An 18,235-nucleotide genomic window follows, 5' to 3' on the forward strand; every position below is an offset into this window, starting at 1 on the left:
TAAATAATATCGGCCCAGCTATCTGCCGTCAAATTAGCTGTGAGCTGTGGACAATGGCGTGATATCGGATATCTTGAGATCTTGTGATATTAGGTACCTACTTAATTGGACACGAATTTCTAGCAAACATGGAAAAAGGAAATATTTATCAGTAGCACACCGCCTGCGATTGCATCCGCGTAGTTCCGATTCCCGTGGGAATATGATAAAATATAGCTTATGACACTCACAAATAACGTTGATTTCTAGTGGTAGAAGAATTTTCAAAATCGTCGACTAAAGTCCGGACGCTCAGGAATTGTGTTTCTGATAGGTCGTGATTGAATGAACCAAACATATTCAATTACAATTGCCTCGTTTTTTGTCTCATCACTACAGATCCAAACAGTTGGCATAACCTTGAAACATCGCAGTTCAACAACCTTGTACCTATGCCAGTTCGAAGTTACATCGCCGATTCGATGACGACCTGTCAGAAACGCAATCTCTGAGCGGCCAGACTAGCACACCCGCTGCGGTTTCACCCGCATAATTCCTATTCCCGTTGGAACATGAAGATAAAATACAGCCTAGCAAATAATTTTGTCTTCTATTGAAAAAATTTTTTTTCAAATGGGTTGAGTAGTTTTTGTTATATCGTAACAAACAAAAATTGTAGTACTTAATACTAGTTTAAATAAACAGAAAACATGCTTTTCTATTTCTAATATAGTATTAGTTGATTTTAAAGTAGTTTGCAGTTGGTGGTCTATACCGATTTCTATTAGAGACCGTGTAACAGGATAACGTATCGGAAGTTGTGAGGTGCCGCGCCCGCGCCACGCCCCTTAGTGACGTGATTTAGCTTTATCGACACTACCGACAACTTTGCGTCTGGTTTATCGATAATAGTTAACTTTCAAAAGGGTGAAAACTTGCTCATTACTTTACATTACTATACGAATATTGTGTGGTATTTTGTATGCTGTTGTGGTGAAATTCGTACCAACTAATAATAATCTTTATCTATACTCTGTACTAATATATAAAGCTGAAGAGTTTTTTTTGTTTGATTGAACGCGCTAATCTCAGGAAGTACTAGTCCGATTTGAAAAATTCTTTCAGTGTTAGATAGCCCATTTATCGAGGAAGGCTATATGCTATATATTATCCCCGTTATCTTACGGGAACGGAAACCACGCGGGTAAAACCGCGCGACGTCAGTTAAAAAATTATAAAACATTAGCAGACACCTAGCGGTTTTATCAGCGTAGTTCAAATTCCCATTGGAATATGGGGATAATGCGATCTATGCTACTCACTCGCGATAATGTAGCTTTTCAATAATAAAAAAATATTAAATCGGTTGAGGCGTTTCAGAGCCTATTCGTAACAAATAAACAAAAAATCAATTATCTTTACATTATTTACTACATGGATCATATTCATAGTGTCATGTTCCATTATGATGAATACACAATTATGTAAATTCAGTAATTTAGCTAATAAAATGCTGTAATTGAAAAGGCTTAAACATAATCGCTTATTAGCGTAGTCAGCTTAGGATATGTTCTATTCAAATGTAATTGGCATGTATTTTTGCACTTTGGTTGTGTATTCTAATATATATTTTTTATATATGGTTTTGTAATAATATGTTAATGATTTGTAATCATATTTAGTTTTTAGGAGAACCAATGCCGTCCATTCGGCGTGTAATGTATTCTCACTAATGCAATACAATATATAATCTGTTTGTGCTGGGGTTCCGTATGCATTTAAAATTATAGAACTTGAGAAAATTATAATTCAATTTAAAATAATACGTTTAGTTGAATTAAGATTTATTTTACTCAAGTTGATATAGTTATTCGTTCTATTTTCTATTACAAAGTCAAGAATATATTCCGTTTATTCGAGTAGAAATAGTTTTGATTGTATGATTAAAAAATGACTTAATTGATCATTATGTTTACTAATGGTAATAAGATAAATATTTAACAAAGCAAAGGTTACAGTTTCTCAAAGAGTTGTCTATAGGAAATATTGAAAATTGTAGTATAATTTATGAACACTTTAAGTGATAATGGAACCGAGACTGATAATTCACGCAGCACTGATAGGCATAGTCACGATTTTCGTGTAATACTTTATTTATAGTGTTTGTGATGTTAACCAAGGGTGTAGCCAGCTGGCCTATTCACTAATTTGGTACATTACATACCAACGATATTTTATACTAGAGATAGGGCACTAGCACATCAAAACCGAGGCGGGCAAATGTGCATAATTGTCTTAACTTCATTGAGTCGCTTATTAAACAACAAATGTTATTTAAAAACATCGTTATCAACCCATATTCGGCTCATCGCTCAGCTCGAGTCTCCTCTCAGAATGAGTGGGGTTAGGTCTATAGTCCACCACGCTGGCCTAATGCTGATTGGCAGACTTCACACACGAAAGAGAATTATGAAAATTCTCTGGTATACAGGTTTCCTCTTGATGTTTTCCTTTACCGTTTGAGACACGTGATGTTTAATTTCATTTCAATTTCAATTGCACACAAATTAAAAGTTAGATGGAGGTGCATGCCCCGGATTGGATTCATACCCACTGGGCTATCACGACTATTTAAAGACATAAGAAATTTAAACACATAATACCTAAATATTGTCTACAATGTCGAGTTGTGTGTTTAGGATGTGTAAATATATAATGTAAGTAAACACAAGATTGTACAATCTTTACGGTTTACCAGTGATCGACCGCTCTTTAAAATAAATAAAACTAGTATTTTAGTTTGCATTATTTTCAAGCCTCTGTATTGCCTATACATTTCCTTACGGAACTCTTGGTGCGTTAATTTGATTTGTACTTGACCGATTTTAGTTAATATGCACATACATTGTTAACAAAGTATATTGGCAATTATACAAATTACGTTTTTTTATTTAATCCGTATTAATTATACGTATATGGTAACGTTTCCTATTTAACATGTATCATAGCAAATTAATGGACGTCGTCATACCGTTTAGGAATCGATGAATTATTAATATCGATGTTTTTGTGCGGGGTACATCCCTAGTGTTATAACACCTTGCGTGCAATCGGTGAAGTGTGTAATGGTTTTTTTAGAGAGACGCATTCTAGGTATAGACACCTATTGTTGAATTTGCAAATATAGATAAACTAGCGGACGCCCGCGACTTCGTCTGCCTCTGACCTCCCTAATCTGACATTCGCAAAATCCATTCTTAGCGGGCGTCTACTGAATATAAACTAGGTACCTCCCTGCCAAATTTCAACTTTGTACGTCAAACGGTTTTCGAGATATCGTGATAAGTGATCTTTCGCTTTTACATGGATTTTATTTTATTATTATTTCAACTTACGAGTAGATATAGATAGATATATGACGTAAGGACTAACCTGTCATTCTGAGAGGAGACTTGTGCTTAATATTGAGCCGAATATGGGTTGTTAATGATAGCTAGACATTCGTCATCAACCCATATTCGGCTCACTGCTGAGCTCGAGTCTCCTCTCAGAATGAGAGGGGTTAGGCCAATAGTCCACCACGCTGGCCCAATGCGGATTGGCAGACTTCACACACGCAGAGAATTAAGATAATTCTCTAGTATGCAGGTTTCCTCACGATGTTTTCCTTCACCGATTGAGACACGTGATATTTAATTTCTTAAAATGCACACAACTGAAACGTTGGAGGTGCATGCCCCGGACCGGATTCGAACCCACACCCTCCGGAATCGGAGGCAGAGGTCATATCCACTGGGCTATCTCAGCTAGACATTACATACATCAAAATTATTTTTACCTGAAACCTGAAGACATTTACTTATTAGTGATTATTTATGCTTCTGCTAATGAAAAACGTTGTTGGTCATATATTCGGGCTTAAAAACTACAGCACTACGCCAATGATATTTCATACTATATATATGTTACGTACCTACAAAATTACCCCAAAAAATGATCCGAATTTAGCTACTTCATTGATCGCACACATGCACAATTTTGTGATTAATTCACGTTTTTTACAGTTCCTGAACAAAGAACTTGACATTGTATACAATATTTAGTATTTGATATTATTTGTATAACTATCTTTAATTTTTTATTAAGCGAATCAATGAAATTAAGACAATTAACCGCTTTCGTTCGCCTCAGTTTTGATGCGCTAGTGACATATCTGTATCATAAAATCATTGCACTACGCCATATTTTTCGTCACTGTGCAATACGTTTATAGAAAATGGTTTTTGAAAACCATTTTATAGCCACAACGTTACTTAAAATGGAATATAAAATACATTGTTAGCATAGAATATCGTATCTATATTGCATCTTGACCTCTGGTTAATACTAAAACTTTATTGATATACGTAACACGGGTGTCGTCAGTAATTTGACGGCCTCCGTGGCGCAGTGGTGTGTGCAATTTACAAGACGGACGTCCTGGGTTTGATCTCCGGCTGGGCCGATTGAAGTTTTCGTAATTGGTCCAGGCACGTCCAGGTCTGGCTGGTGGGAGTCTTCAGCCGTGACTAGTTACCACACTACCGGCAAAGACGTACCGCCACACGATTTAGCGTCCCGGTACAATCTATATCTATACTAATATATAAAGCTGAAGAGTTTGTTTGTTTGTTTGATTGAACGCGCTAATCTCAGGAACTACTGGTCCGATTTAAAAAATACTTTCAGTGTTAGATAGCCCATTCATCGAGGAAGGCTACAGGGTATATATTATTCCTGTACTCCTACGGGAACGGGAACAACGCGGGTGAAACCGCGCGGCGTCAGCTAGTGTCGTATATAAACCAAAAGAGGTGGGGATTCATCATACATCCTACTCCTAACAAGTTAACCCGCTTTCATCTTAGATTGAATCATCAATTACTTGTAGAGAATAAAAAAAATAATCGTCATATTTAATACATATCAAGAAGTCGAAAGGAAAGGATGCGAATACCCTTTACTGATATTTTGCAAGTGTTTGTTGTATTAAAACTGTTGCCTGACAGTAATTAGACACAGATAATATGCAATGATTTTTACGTCAAAGGGATACGAATTATTGTTCATATGTAATAAATAATTAAACTGATTAGACAATTATAGATTTCTTTGAAAATAGGAATAAGTTCTTAATTGTCCTAATTTATGGCCAATTTTCAGTTCTGTATCATCTAGGTTTCGCTTTTCCAATAACTTAGTTTTTCTAAACCTAATTCAGGACACGAACGGTGGATAACATTTTGTATAGTCAAAGAAACTAACCACTGGTCCAATGGAGCAGTCAAATTGATGAAGTAAGCGCTATGTAGACGTTAGTACATACGTAGTGAAGTGATATACGGGCGTGGCGCCGGCGCACGATCGAGGTTTGCGCAATCTACTATGCACGGAACATCTTCAATCTTATCTTGGTCGGTGTACGGTCGTAGTTGCAGCGGATTCATAGCCGGAGCGGTTTAGTGAGAAAATGTTTTGAAAGCTACTTCAAAAATGGAATTTTTTGTATTCGACCCCTATGTACTTTATAATTATGTATGTTTTTATGTCGGTGTCTTAAATAGAACTGATTCGGTTTGGATGGGATTTTCGTACCTTTTAATTTGCTTATTTTTAGTAAAGATAAGTAAAGGTAATTTAATGTGAGTGTGTCTTTTTGAGGTTGTAGGGGGTAATCGCCTGATCTACTAAACGGATTTTGAAAACTCCTTTACGAACAGAAAGCCACGTCATTTGTGAGTGTCATATACTATATACGTGGTCTTCTAGTCTACACTAATATTATAAAGAGGAAAGATTTCATTGTTTTTTTGTTTGCATTGAATATACTGGGAAATTACTGAACCGATGTGACATATTTTTTCACTGTTGGAAAACTACACTTTACCCGAGTGCTATATTGTACCCCCGTATCCCTACAGGAACAGAAACTACGCAGATGAAACCGCGTGGCGTCTGCTATAATAAATAAATTTTCAAAATCGGTTCAGTAGATTCAAAAATTACTCCCTATTATACCACCAACTTTAACCCTTGAAATTGTAAATCTATACTAATCTAATATTATATATTAGTACTATAGATTTACAGTTTCAATCACATTAAAATAATTTAATAAGAAAGGAAAAATCTATAGCCATAACAAAATAAAATCATCATTATTTAAAATACCAGTTTTATCATCAACCAATTTAAGCTTTGAGATTGTTCTAACAAAGCTAATCTTAAATGACACTTACAACGCTTTGCGACATTACGTTCTAACAGAATGCTTTGATTTCATTTGATTGACCAAGGTTTTACACCTAAGATATACTTTATAAAAGTGTTCACTATTCGAGCTTAACTCGTAAATGTTGCGTAAGTGATGCACGACTCACCTTCATTCGAAAAGCATTAGTACGGTGCTAGTGTTAGCGGATTTATTACAACAAAGATTATCACTACATAGTATACAACAAAGTATGCTTATATCTTTAAAACTATTTCGTCCGCCCTTACACCTCCTTAATCTGGCTCTGTTGCAAAATCCGTTCTTAAAGTGTTTTTCAGGTAACATTGGTACGGTGACAGTCGCCAGTATGACGTTCATAATGCGTAGTATACTATTAACGTGAATCGCGGCAAACTTTCATACCTAATTTACACTCTCGCGCGAGCTGCGAGACGAGCCGCGAGGCGAAGTACAGGGCGAGCGTGTAAACAGGGCGCTCGTAGTTCGTCTCGTCTCGAACTGTCACCCGCACCATCCTACATGAAACGAACCGTAGCGGACGTCTACTAACTAAACTACCTTTCTACCAAATTTACGTGAAGCTGTTTTCGATATTTCGTCATGAGTGGCCTGACCTTTGGTGGATTATGACGGATTGTTTTTGTTTATTAATTATAATTATATCTACAGATTAAACGCTATTGGATTACGTCCATTGGTCTTATAAAAAGCCGTTCACATGTTTTCGAGTTAATCGCGATCAGACAGACATACACGACAGGTGACTGTGTTTTATTACAAGTAGTGGCGTTGTATAAATAATAATATGATGTATAAATTAACTTCATAACAATTTATAATGTGTTCGTAATTATTTATTGATGTGAAACACCTTCGGGCGTGTTTCTTTGGCACGATCCGAACTTAGGTGTTCCTACGTAAGCTCATCTCATAAGGTGGAGCGCGAGTGTAAGCGAAGCGTTTTATACAAAACTAGCAAATCCCCGCGGCTTCACCCGTGTAGTTCCCATTTCCGTTGGAATATGGGGATAAAATATAGTCTATATTACTTGCTGATAATGTAATATTCTAATGGTGGAAGAATTTTTAAAATCATTTCATCGGTCGGTGGTATCGTAACAAACAAACAAATAAGTACCTACCTACTTAATACATGAGACATGAAAACTTTACATTACATTTTTCATAACCGCATATGGTACGAAAAATATAAATTTGAAAACTTTTATTAATACAATATTAAATAGAAAGAGGCTTTACTTTACTACAAAGTTCATTTGAGAATGTTTTAAAAAGCAAAAATATGGAATTAATCAGTTTGGATCGTGCCGCGATGCAAGAACCAGCTCATGACTAAGGGCCCCGTATGGGTTCAAAACTAGTCGGGTATACTCCGACCTAATATCACATGAGTTTTAGCCGTGTTTCATAATCAATTATATAACACTCACGATAGTTTAAATTCTAAAATTGCAATTAACTAATAATCCTCTGAATAATGTTAGTCAGTTAGTAGGAGATGTTGTCAGAGGTTGCTTCGATTTGCTGCTTTGAGATGCTGTGAGGAGTTGAGTGTACATAATATGAGGACCGCAGTCTGTTTACAGTTTTCAGGTAGATTATGCAAAGGTATTTTGTCGAGCCACTTGAATTTATTGGTTTTAGCGGAGACTGCTAAAATAAATCAATTATGCATAGTTTATAACATATCTAAGTTAGGATTAATTGATGCAAATCAACATCGGGTGTGGCACTGCGGCACGACCAGACGCGAGACGACCGGTTACGCAAAAGGATGTGCAACGCGTCTTTAGATTAGTGTTGGTGGTGCCAGTGCTAGCGATTTTTATTTATATTATGAAGAGGAAAGATTCGATTGTTTTTTTTTGTTCACTGGCTCTGAAACTACTAGACCGATTAGAAAAAAAAGTTTCACCATTAGAATGCTACATTATTGATGAATAAAGGGTATATTTTATTCTCGTGTCCCCACGGGCACGGGATGATTTTATTAAATTTACAGTAAACAGACGCATCGCGATTTTACCCGCGTAATCGTCGTTCCTGTGGGATTATGGGGATAAAATATAGCATATGTTTATCAGGGGTAATATAAGATTCTTCCGGTAATTTTATAAATCGACTCTATTATTATGTACTCATAATAATATGCTTTCAACCGAATTGTTTTTATTTTACGATTTTGGTGAGACTAACCATGTACGTAGTTATTATAGCGCACAGGTGTACGCGCAAGCACAGGAGCACTATCTTTTCCCTCACTCTCATAGACCGATGGGACCACCGATGAATGATCAGGCGCATCATCGACGGCCTTACGTGCTCTCCGCGGTAGGGGGATGTACCAAAACCGCCCATTCCAGGCTGCTGCTTAGATTTTTCTTGTGAGAAAAGTCTCAATAACGTATTTTATTTTGTTGGCCTGACCCGGTACAAATGAGGTATATATTAACATATTACCCATATGTACCGGGTCAGGCCAACAAAATAAAATACGTTATTGAGTTACGTTATTACCCATAGTATGTTAAGAGTAATAGGCATATTTTTATTCATAGTAAATGAAAGCTTTTACAAAAGCTTTATACTAAATTGGGTAATTCCCTCTTCATTGATGGACCACGCTAATGATTCGTTTAAGCAAACAGAACAACAACAATACGAATTAGATGAAAATGACCTTATTTATCAGTACCGAGTAAATAAGGTTGTAAACGTACCTGCTATAAGTGGCATTACGAGTAAGAGGCGTGGTGCACGATCGTCCTTTGCGCAACCATTGCACGACTCTTCTTGATTTGAGTTATGTGTGGTGCGACTGAGAGCGTAGCGGAGATACTTATTGTAAGCTAGCGGACGTCCGCGACTACGTTCACGTGGAATGGTGATAATGACTAGGTTTGAATATATTGATTTTTATGAGACACTAGCTGACGCCGCGCGGTTTCACCCGCGTGGTTCCCGTTCCCGTGGGAATATGGGGATAATATATAGCCTATAGCCTTCCTCGATAAATAGGCTATATAACACTGAAAGAATTTTTCAAATCGGACCAGTAGTTTCTGAGATTAGCGCGTTCAATCAAACAAACAAACAAACAAACAAACTCTTCAGCTTTATAATATTAGTATATTCTTGATTTGAGTTGTGTGGTGCGACTGAGAGCGTAGCGGAGATCCATACTTATTATAAGCTAGCGGAGGTCCGCGACTACGTTCACGTGGAATGGTGATGATGACTAGGTTTGAATATATTGATTTTTATGAGACATTCGGGCAAATAAAGACAATGTTAACTAATTTATACGTAAAAAGCAAAGATTGTCTCGATGTTTGCAAAATAAAAAAGATTACAAAAATTCAACATCTATTTAAAATATTGTAATTAGATGAAAATTCGTACAGTGTTAGCTTCCTTACATTAAATGTGACATTTTCTCATAAATGAACTATAAACATAAACGCACAAATAACAAAGATATTTGTAATTTTGTTTGAACACCCATACAAACCTAACGATCATTATGATCTACGACGTCTTTAGTTCGTGCCATTTTGTATGGGGCGGTTTTCAGGGATCCGTGGCAGTGCCGCAAATCAGACCCTTTAAATCCCTGTAGCTCAACCAAAAGTAATGATCGCAGATACACTGTTATATTTACAAAATTGATTATCATACTCCTAACTTATTAAGATTTAAAAAAGTGTCATAATCCCTATTCAGTTTTTCATAATTCTAGCGTGGACTTCAGTTTTTTTGTTTGGAATTTCAGTTGGAATTGTTTCAGTTTTTCATAATCCCTATTCAGATTTTCCTAGGATTAAAAGAAATATACCCGTGCCCCGTAAATGTAAACTTTCATTACTTGAAACAACTATTCAAAAATAATTACAAAGTATTAAATCAACGCTTGAGCAATTTTTCAACACATGGTAAGACTAAACAAGGTAGGAATTTTGTATTTTGTACAAAAACCAATATTACTTAAAAACCGTAAAATTTTGGTTAACAAATATTGCATTATTTTAGTAGGCCTTGATGTCAGTTATCACCCTGTAGAGTATGTCGTACTATTTACGGGATATCCTGTATATACTTTTACCACTAGAAAGTCACGTTATTTGTGTGTGTCAAAGGCTTTATTTTGTCCCCGTATTCCCACCGGAAAAGGAACTACGCGATTGAAACCGCGGGGCCTTTTGTTCCTGAGCCCAAACGCTAAATTAGTGTTAGCTATAGACAGGCACGACTAAATTGTACAGGAAAAATGAACCTAGGACCTTTTGGATTTCAATCAGCTATTATCTGGTAAGGCGACTTCGCTCTCGCAAACTCTGTGCGGCCTTTACTTGAACGTGTGCAAGCCTCATAAATATTGGCCAACCTCCATAAGTGGCTTATAAGGCGTGGTGCACGCTCGTCCTTGGCTTAATGTGGAAACGAGTGCACTATCATCTTCTCAAAATAGAAACGTATGGCGCGACTGACAGAGGTTTTCAAACGCTTTAAGGCGCTGTCCTAATTCAATGCGCGGGTCCCACTGTTAACTTGGTACCATGGGCAGCCCCTTAGTTTCTGTATCGTAGGTTGATAACCGATATTTATTAAAACAAAATCGGTCCATAAATGACGGAATTATCGCTGGACATACATAAAAAAAAACATACATACAGTCGAACGTAGAACCTCCTCCTTTTAGGAAGTCGGTTAAAAATACTACTAGTACCTATACATAAAATAAATCTGTAGAGAAATCAATTCTGTATTATGAAATATATTTCCAAAATAACTATCAGGGGGTGATTAGTGATAATACTGATGCCAAAAATGCAATCAGTAAAATTTTTGACTGTCTGTCTGTCTGTATGTTCGTTATAAAAACAAAAAGTACTCGACGGATTTTAACGAAACTTGGTACAATTATTCTACATACTCCTGGACAGGTTATAGTATACTTTTCATCACGCTACGATCAATAGGAGCAGAGCAGTGAAGGGAATCGTTGGGAAAACGGGAGAAGCTGCTCCATTTTTACAGCGATACTACTGTAAGGGCTGGATTTAAGTGGTCTAAGGGCGGACGAAGTTGCTAGTATCATAATAATCATCTTCGGTTGCCGTCCTGAAACTGAAGTTTAGCGGTCAGAAAACTTGAAATATATTTCAACTGGTTAAAGTGTCAGTGCCCAGTGGATATGACTTCTGAACCTACGAGGTCGTAGGTTCAAATCCAGTCCGGGGAATGCGCCTCGAACTCTTCAGTTAAGTTCAGTTTTATGAAAGTAAATATCAACATCAACAAATGTCGTGACGAAACCTGCATATTACTTAAAATTTTCTTAATTCTCTTGGTGTGTGAAGTCTACCAGTCCCCTCTGAGAGGAGACTCGTGCTCAACTGTGGGTTGTTAAGGATGATGATGAAGGTGAATATTTTGTTTATGTTATAGGCGTGCGAGCCGCCGATCCAGTTGGAACCTGTGGACTTGAGTGTGAAGCGTCGCTCGCCTGTACCACGGCGCCGCTCGCGATATGTTGGTGAGTCCCTCATTATAGAGGAGGGCCTGCAGTGCCAGACCTCCCTATAGTATTTAGAACTTAAACCCACCACTCTATTGCGATTTGTTGGGCTTTTAGGAATGTTGAGTACAATGAGGGGGCCGCGTGGCGTAGTGGACAGTGACCCTGTTTTCTGCATTCGTGAATATATGTCACACCACTGGAAAAATTGATGTTTCTGGTCCACCACTGGAAAAATTGATGTTTCTGAAATTGTCATGTTTCTGGTTGTATGTAGGTAAATGAATAAATGAATAGGTATATGATGAAATCATCTATCTTAGCATTTTACCTTACCTTACCTTATCAGCCGATAGACGTCCACTGCTGGACATAGGCCTCTTGCATGGACCTCCAAGCACAACGGTCTCAAGCCGCCAGCATCTAGCGGCTCCCTGCAACCCGCTTGATATCCAACGTCCATCGTGGCTCTTCGAACTATGTGGCCTGCCCATTGCCACTTCAGCTTCGCGACTCGCTGAGCTATGTCAGTGACTTTGGTTCGTCTGCGGATCTCCTCGTTCCTGATTCGATCACGCAGAGAAACTCCAGGCATAGCTCGCTCCATCGCCCGCTGAGTGATTTTAAGCCTTCTAATAAGGCCCATAGTTAGCGACCAAGTATACGCGACCATAATAAAAAAAAAAATAATTTACATTATTGCGGTAAGCATGGTCTAATTATTCGGTATATATTTCTTTATACTTCGAAATACGAATCAACAATTTTTATCGTAAATGATCACGTACTTTTTACAATGCAAAGGTCAGTTTCGCACAGGGTGAATCTCTACTTTTGGAAGACTTACGGTCACAGGTCGTGAGTTCAGATATTGGCATTTAAGTTGGTTAACCATTTTAAATGGATTAGGCAAGTGTGAACGGCCTCGCTTAGCCCAGTGGTTAGCCTAGGTGCCTTCGGATAACGAGATCCTGGGTTCGAATCCTTGGTGGGGCTGCGAAGTTTCTACATAGCTTTTCTTTCTTTACGTTACGTTTGTTACACCCCCGTGACTCAGGGAGCACGTTAAAGAAAGAAAGAAAGAAAATACCTATAGATTTCTAAAGTGATACGAGTACCTACAAACAAACATGTGATCATTTTATTTTTGTTTGTATTTCTATTTCTCTCGTTTATATCTTTGTACTTTTTATTTTTCAATCACGCCTATTAAATAGAAAATATAATACAAAACTATTTTAATTTTTAATTTAATAAATTTTGAAATATTAAGTTTGCACATATTAATTGTGAAAGGGCGCAGAACCCCTAAATGATGTTAACAAGGTTACAGTTAATATAGTAAACGTGGACAAGTCATGAAAAGTCGAGGTCATGACGATCCGGACGTAGGGCAGGATCTAGTTGATAAGGTTAAAGATTGTTGTCTTGTTCACTCGATTGTGCTAGAGATTGTGGCAGTAAAAATTACTAATCTTCTTTAATGATAGAAATGTCTGTCTGTTTAAACCAGAGATTCCCAAACTTTTTTTTATAGACCACTTGTTGTTGTTGCCACACCACATATCATACAATGTTGCCTTCCGAAGCGGTGGTAGATTCACAACAAATGGACAGACCTGACATTTCAAAAATGCTTGTAAAGTAGACCTTGTATAAATTTTAAATTTTTAAATCTTTCGTCGTCGTCGTTATCAACCCATATACGGCTCACTGCTGAGCTCGAGTCTCCTCTCAGAATTAGAGGGATTAGACCAATAGTCCACCACGCTGGCCCAATGCGGATTGGCAGACTTCACACACAGAGAATTAAGAAAATTCTCTGGTATGTAGGTTTCCTCACGATGTTTTCTTTCACCGTTTCAGACACGTAATATTTAATTTCTTATTTCTTATACGTATCTTCTTTAAATCCTTACAACTCGACAAAAAAAGACAAAATTTAGATCTAATAATGGATGTTTGCGTTCCGGCTGAATCCACAGCCACCATGAACTAACAGTTTTCGAAACAGAAGAGAATGTAAGAAAGAAATTATTAGTTCAATAATAATTTCAAAAATAAAGTTTGCCAATCAAAAAAGTGATTCCAGCCAATTTTACTTTTTGATATCCACTTAGGTATACAGTACAAGGAACATATCAATCACAAAAAAAATAATAATCTAAACTAATATTATAAAGAGGAAAGATTTGTATTTTTGTATGTAACGAATAAAGTCATAAACTACTGGAGTAACTTGAATGACAATTCTTTCATCAATAGAAAACTAGGATCATTGTCAGGGAGTAACTAAGGCTATATTTTATCCCTGCATTCCCACGGAAATAGAAATTTTATGTAATTATTGTATAGAATGGTGATTTTAAAAGAGCAACTGAGTTTCTTGCCGGCTGTTGAGGTTGAGGTGAGACACCAGAACCCTTTTTCAGAACTCTACAATAAGTCGAACTTGAGCCTTTAAAATAAATGAATTTTGAATTTGTTGCAAAAATCCAAATTTTTAGATAATTAATGTCTGTTGTAAATTTATAATCAGAAAGAACTGTCAGTTAGTCAGCACATCAGAATTAACAAATTGTAAAGTTTTTAGGCTCACACACTATAAAAACCAATTGTAAACATTATTTTTGCGTTCACAAGAAATGTTTTTAGGAAGTTAGGAAGTTGACGCAAAAATCTAATATATAAAATTATCGTGTCCCGGTGTTTTTTACAAAACTCCTCCGAAACCAATTTTTATGAAAATTTTGTCCACTGCCAACATCTATTTTTCACCCCTTTTTTACCCCTAAGTGATAAGGCTGATACACCGCAAAGAGCTTTACTGTGCTTTTTTGCATGAAAAAGATTTTTGTCTATCCCAAAAGAGCAACGGGCTTACAGAAGTTATCATTTCAAATAAGCATTCAACACCGAAAAGGTCGATTATCAGATTTACCGTTTCATGTTCATAGTCTGTCAGGTATGGATTATATCGGTTAGGTATAACTCACTATTCTTGGGCACCGCGAAATGTTAATACATGTAAACATTCACCGCTTTACATACAACAATGAGCGGCTGTGCGTTATCGGGCTTGCGTAACGCATCGGCATCGGTTTCGCGTTAATTAAGGCAGAGGGGCGGTGAAAGGGATCGTGTTAGCGTCGCTGCTAGATATGTTAATACCTTATATATGGAAATGGCTGGATTGTTACCCATATTGTTACAGATTTGGATGTCGTGTTTTGAATTGGAATATGGTTAAACGGTTTTGTGTAATGCCTTAAGCCTGCTATCTTGTTCTCGGTGAATTTTAGATAGTGAAATTTGTTGTTGGATGATTGGATTAATGTGCATTTGCACAAATGAATCGTTGGTCCATTGCGTATGTGACTTTGGATCTTAAGCTTTTGGGGTCGAGTTCTGGGATTAAATTATTAGATATTTTTCAAGAAATTTTCAGTACCAGTCATATTTAGGGTTGTGTTACATTCCCATATCTCGGAGAGTACGTTAAGACGTGAGTCCTGGCCATTGTTATTATTTTACCGATATTAGTATTACAAATTCAAACATTACCACCCTAACTCCTCCAGCCTGCATTGGAGTATTGGTAGTGAAGACTTAAATTCTCTTCTCCAATAAGAAAAGAGCCCTGTTCCTACAGTGGCCTATTCAAAAATAAACTGATGATGATAATGAAGCGGAGTGAGCTATGAGAGAGACATTATCTAATGTCGAGTAGAAAACTTACTCTCAAAAGGATAGCAATACCTACTTTGCGTAGGCATAATATATCAAGAAATACATAATAAACTTTACGCCTGTCAATCTGAACATTAGGTGACAAGCCTCACTCCTGTAATTTTACCGGAAATCACTCTTCATACTAAAATACATGCATATTGGCGGCAGATTTAGCATGGCGGTGGTGCATACTCCTACTTAGGTACTATAATACAGCCCTACTCGATGTGTACCTAATAATAGTTATAATTAACTTGTTCTTAAATTAATGAAAGTATAAGAACAAATTAATTATAATTATAATTAATGAGAATAAATTACTAAGCAATTATGTTACATGTTCTAAATCATTATTTTTTAATTGTTACAATTTACAACTGCTCTCGCTGGTTGTAGCGCCTAAAACATATTTATACCAGCACTCGATCTGCAAACAAACGGATTAATTTGAACTGCATTATAGTGTACAATAAATTGGTCCAATTAACACAGAATTTTGTCTCACGCTTCTCACTTCCCTTCAAGTATTACTAAATACAAAATAATTTATAGAAATTTATATAGACAAAATAATTTCTAGCCATTATTAAATTTGTCCTATTTCTCAACCCGTCCAGCAACACTCGCTTGTTCCCGTCGATACAGTACACGTAACTAAATCTCCGTTACAAAGATTTAACGCTTACCCGACATTCCATTAAGGAGTATATTGACTGCAGCATAATTTATTGTTTCAAAGTTAATTTATTCTAAACTAACGGGAACAATCTTCATAAATCTCCACTGAGAATAAAACATAAAGTCTACCGTCTGTTTTAGAAAAGTTAATCTTTGTAAGCGGAACTGCATTGAACGTATTACAACATGCAATGGTCAGACATACCTTGTTTCACGAAGGCTAAAAGTTCGTCAGTCCATGCTCCCATAGATACTTGTAAGTACGGTAATCAATAGGCTAGTAAACACTTTTATAAAAAGGTCTTAAATTGTTCAATATCGTTCTGTTACAGTCCAAACTCTATAATGAACTATTAATATTATTCTGTAACTATGTTTTTCTACTCCCATTATGCAATCTACTCAATTTAATTATTAAAAAAAAATAAAAACCCGACTGCTCGCACCTAGTCATCCGCGCATTTTGTAGGTATATCGATTAATAAATAAAGTTTTTCTAATTGTAGGTTTTTTTTTAATATGACCAATATATACCATTTTAAAATTCTCTTGATGAGCCCTTGAATTTGATACCCATATCGCAATATTCTAAAAAAAACCTGACAAACTATCAGCCTTCATGAAACGAGGCGTGTCTGACTGTCGCAGGCTCTCAATCCATATTAAAATTACACGGATATAGAGAACACAGTTAATGTTAGTTATAACGATTGATTAATGATTATAAAATTGTAATATAGTTTGCTGCCTCTTTGATCCAGTGGTTAAGTTACGAAATCGGATCACGAGATCCTGGGTTTAAATTTTTTTTTGCCATTTGCCAAATCCTATAAACATGACCAATATTCTCGTTCCCCTCCAATTAGTCGGAGAAGACTGTGTCAGGAGTGGGTACGACTATAGTCCAGCGGGCTGGGATGGAACCAACCATCTCAGTGATGATTCCGGCCTCTTTAGCACTAAGCTTGACGCTTTCAATTTACATAGACAAATTTAAATTTACTTACACAAAGGTCATGAGAAATAAAAGAAGATATTTTTTTAACTATTTTTGATTACACAAATCTATGAATTTACTTTAATTTTTTCGAAATAATTTTCATTATCTCCCAAGAAATGCAACATTATTAAAGGTAGTAACGGCGGATAGATGACGTTTTCAATGCTGTAATCGATTTGACGTTTGCTGTCAATTGTCATGTCATAGTTGCTATATGGGCGCCATCTTGATGTAACTCAAAAACTTGGGTTTTTATTTTATTTATTTCTTTTTATTTAGTTAGATTTATTCACTTGAATAAATTTTAATAAAATCCTTGTATTTTTTAAATTTTAATGATACGGGGTACAACAGTGGACCTGCAATAGACCATCTCCTTTTAGCCTAAATAATATTAGTGAAGAAGGCTCAAAGTTAAAGTTAGTGTCTGCCTTTACAATTTATCTGCGTACAAATCGGCCCGAGATAGATGTAGAGATTTTGAGATTGCCCGACTTTTCTGGTACAGTGCCTTGTATAGGAAATGTTCGCTGATATTAGAGCCTTGCTAGGGTAGTAAATTTTACAAAATAGGCAAGTAGGTAGGCCTAGACAATTAAATTATTAGACCAGTTGAATGGATAAAATGGAATGTGATTTTTTTCGTTTGATACGCTTTTCGAGCATTGAAATTCTTTCACCGATCGAAAATTACATTATCAGCGAGTACCAAAGGGTATATTTTATTCTCATTTTTCCATTAGATCTGGAACTACAACAACTAAATTTTATTCACTACCTATGTAGCTATGTACATAGTGTAGATTTTCATTGGTGGAAGAACTTAAAATCGGTTCAGTGGTTTACGCTTGAAAGCATTACAAACGAACTCACATTTGCATTTATAATATTTAAAAAAAAAATCATAGAAGGGCGAGAATCTCAGTACCTCATAGTCCGACCCAGGACTCGAAACCCGAACCTCGCGATCGAAAGCCACATTCACCACTAGACGAATAAAGCAGTCATAAACATGTATACTATTTGTTCGGAT

General features: G+C 36.4%; 1 protein-coding gene across 5 annotated transcripts in view; it reads left to right on the forward strand.

Annotated features, from left to right (window-relative positions):
• The window catches only part of LOC112058613 (Krueppel-like factor 3), a 52,290-nt gene that overhangs the window by 8,849 nt on the left and 25,206 nt on the right, over positions 1 to 18,235 (forward strand). For all 5 annotated transcript variants that reach the window (XM_024099516.2, XM_052883007.1, XM_024099517.2 and 2 more), the window contains exon 5: positions 11,723 to 11,810. In XM_024099516.2, the coding sequence (XP_023955284.2) occupies positions 11,723 to 11,810 (88 nt within the window). The remainder of the gene's footprint in view (positions 1 to 11,722; positions 11,811 to 18,235) is intronic.

Source organism: Bicyclus anynana, chromosome 8, assembly GCF_947172395.1.
Source record: "Bicyclus anynana chromosome 8, ilBicAnyn1.1, whole genome shotgun sequence".
Taxonomy (NCBI): domain Eukaryota; kingdom Metazoa; phylum Arthropoda; class Insecta; order Lepidoptera; family Nymphalidae; genus Bicyclus; species Bicyclus anynana.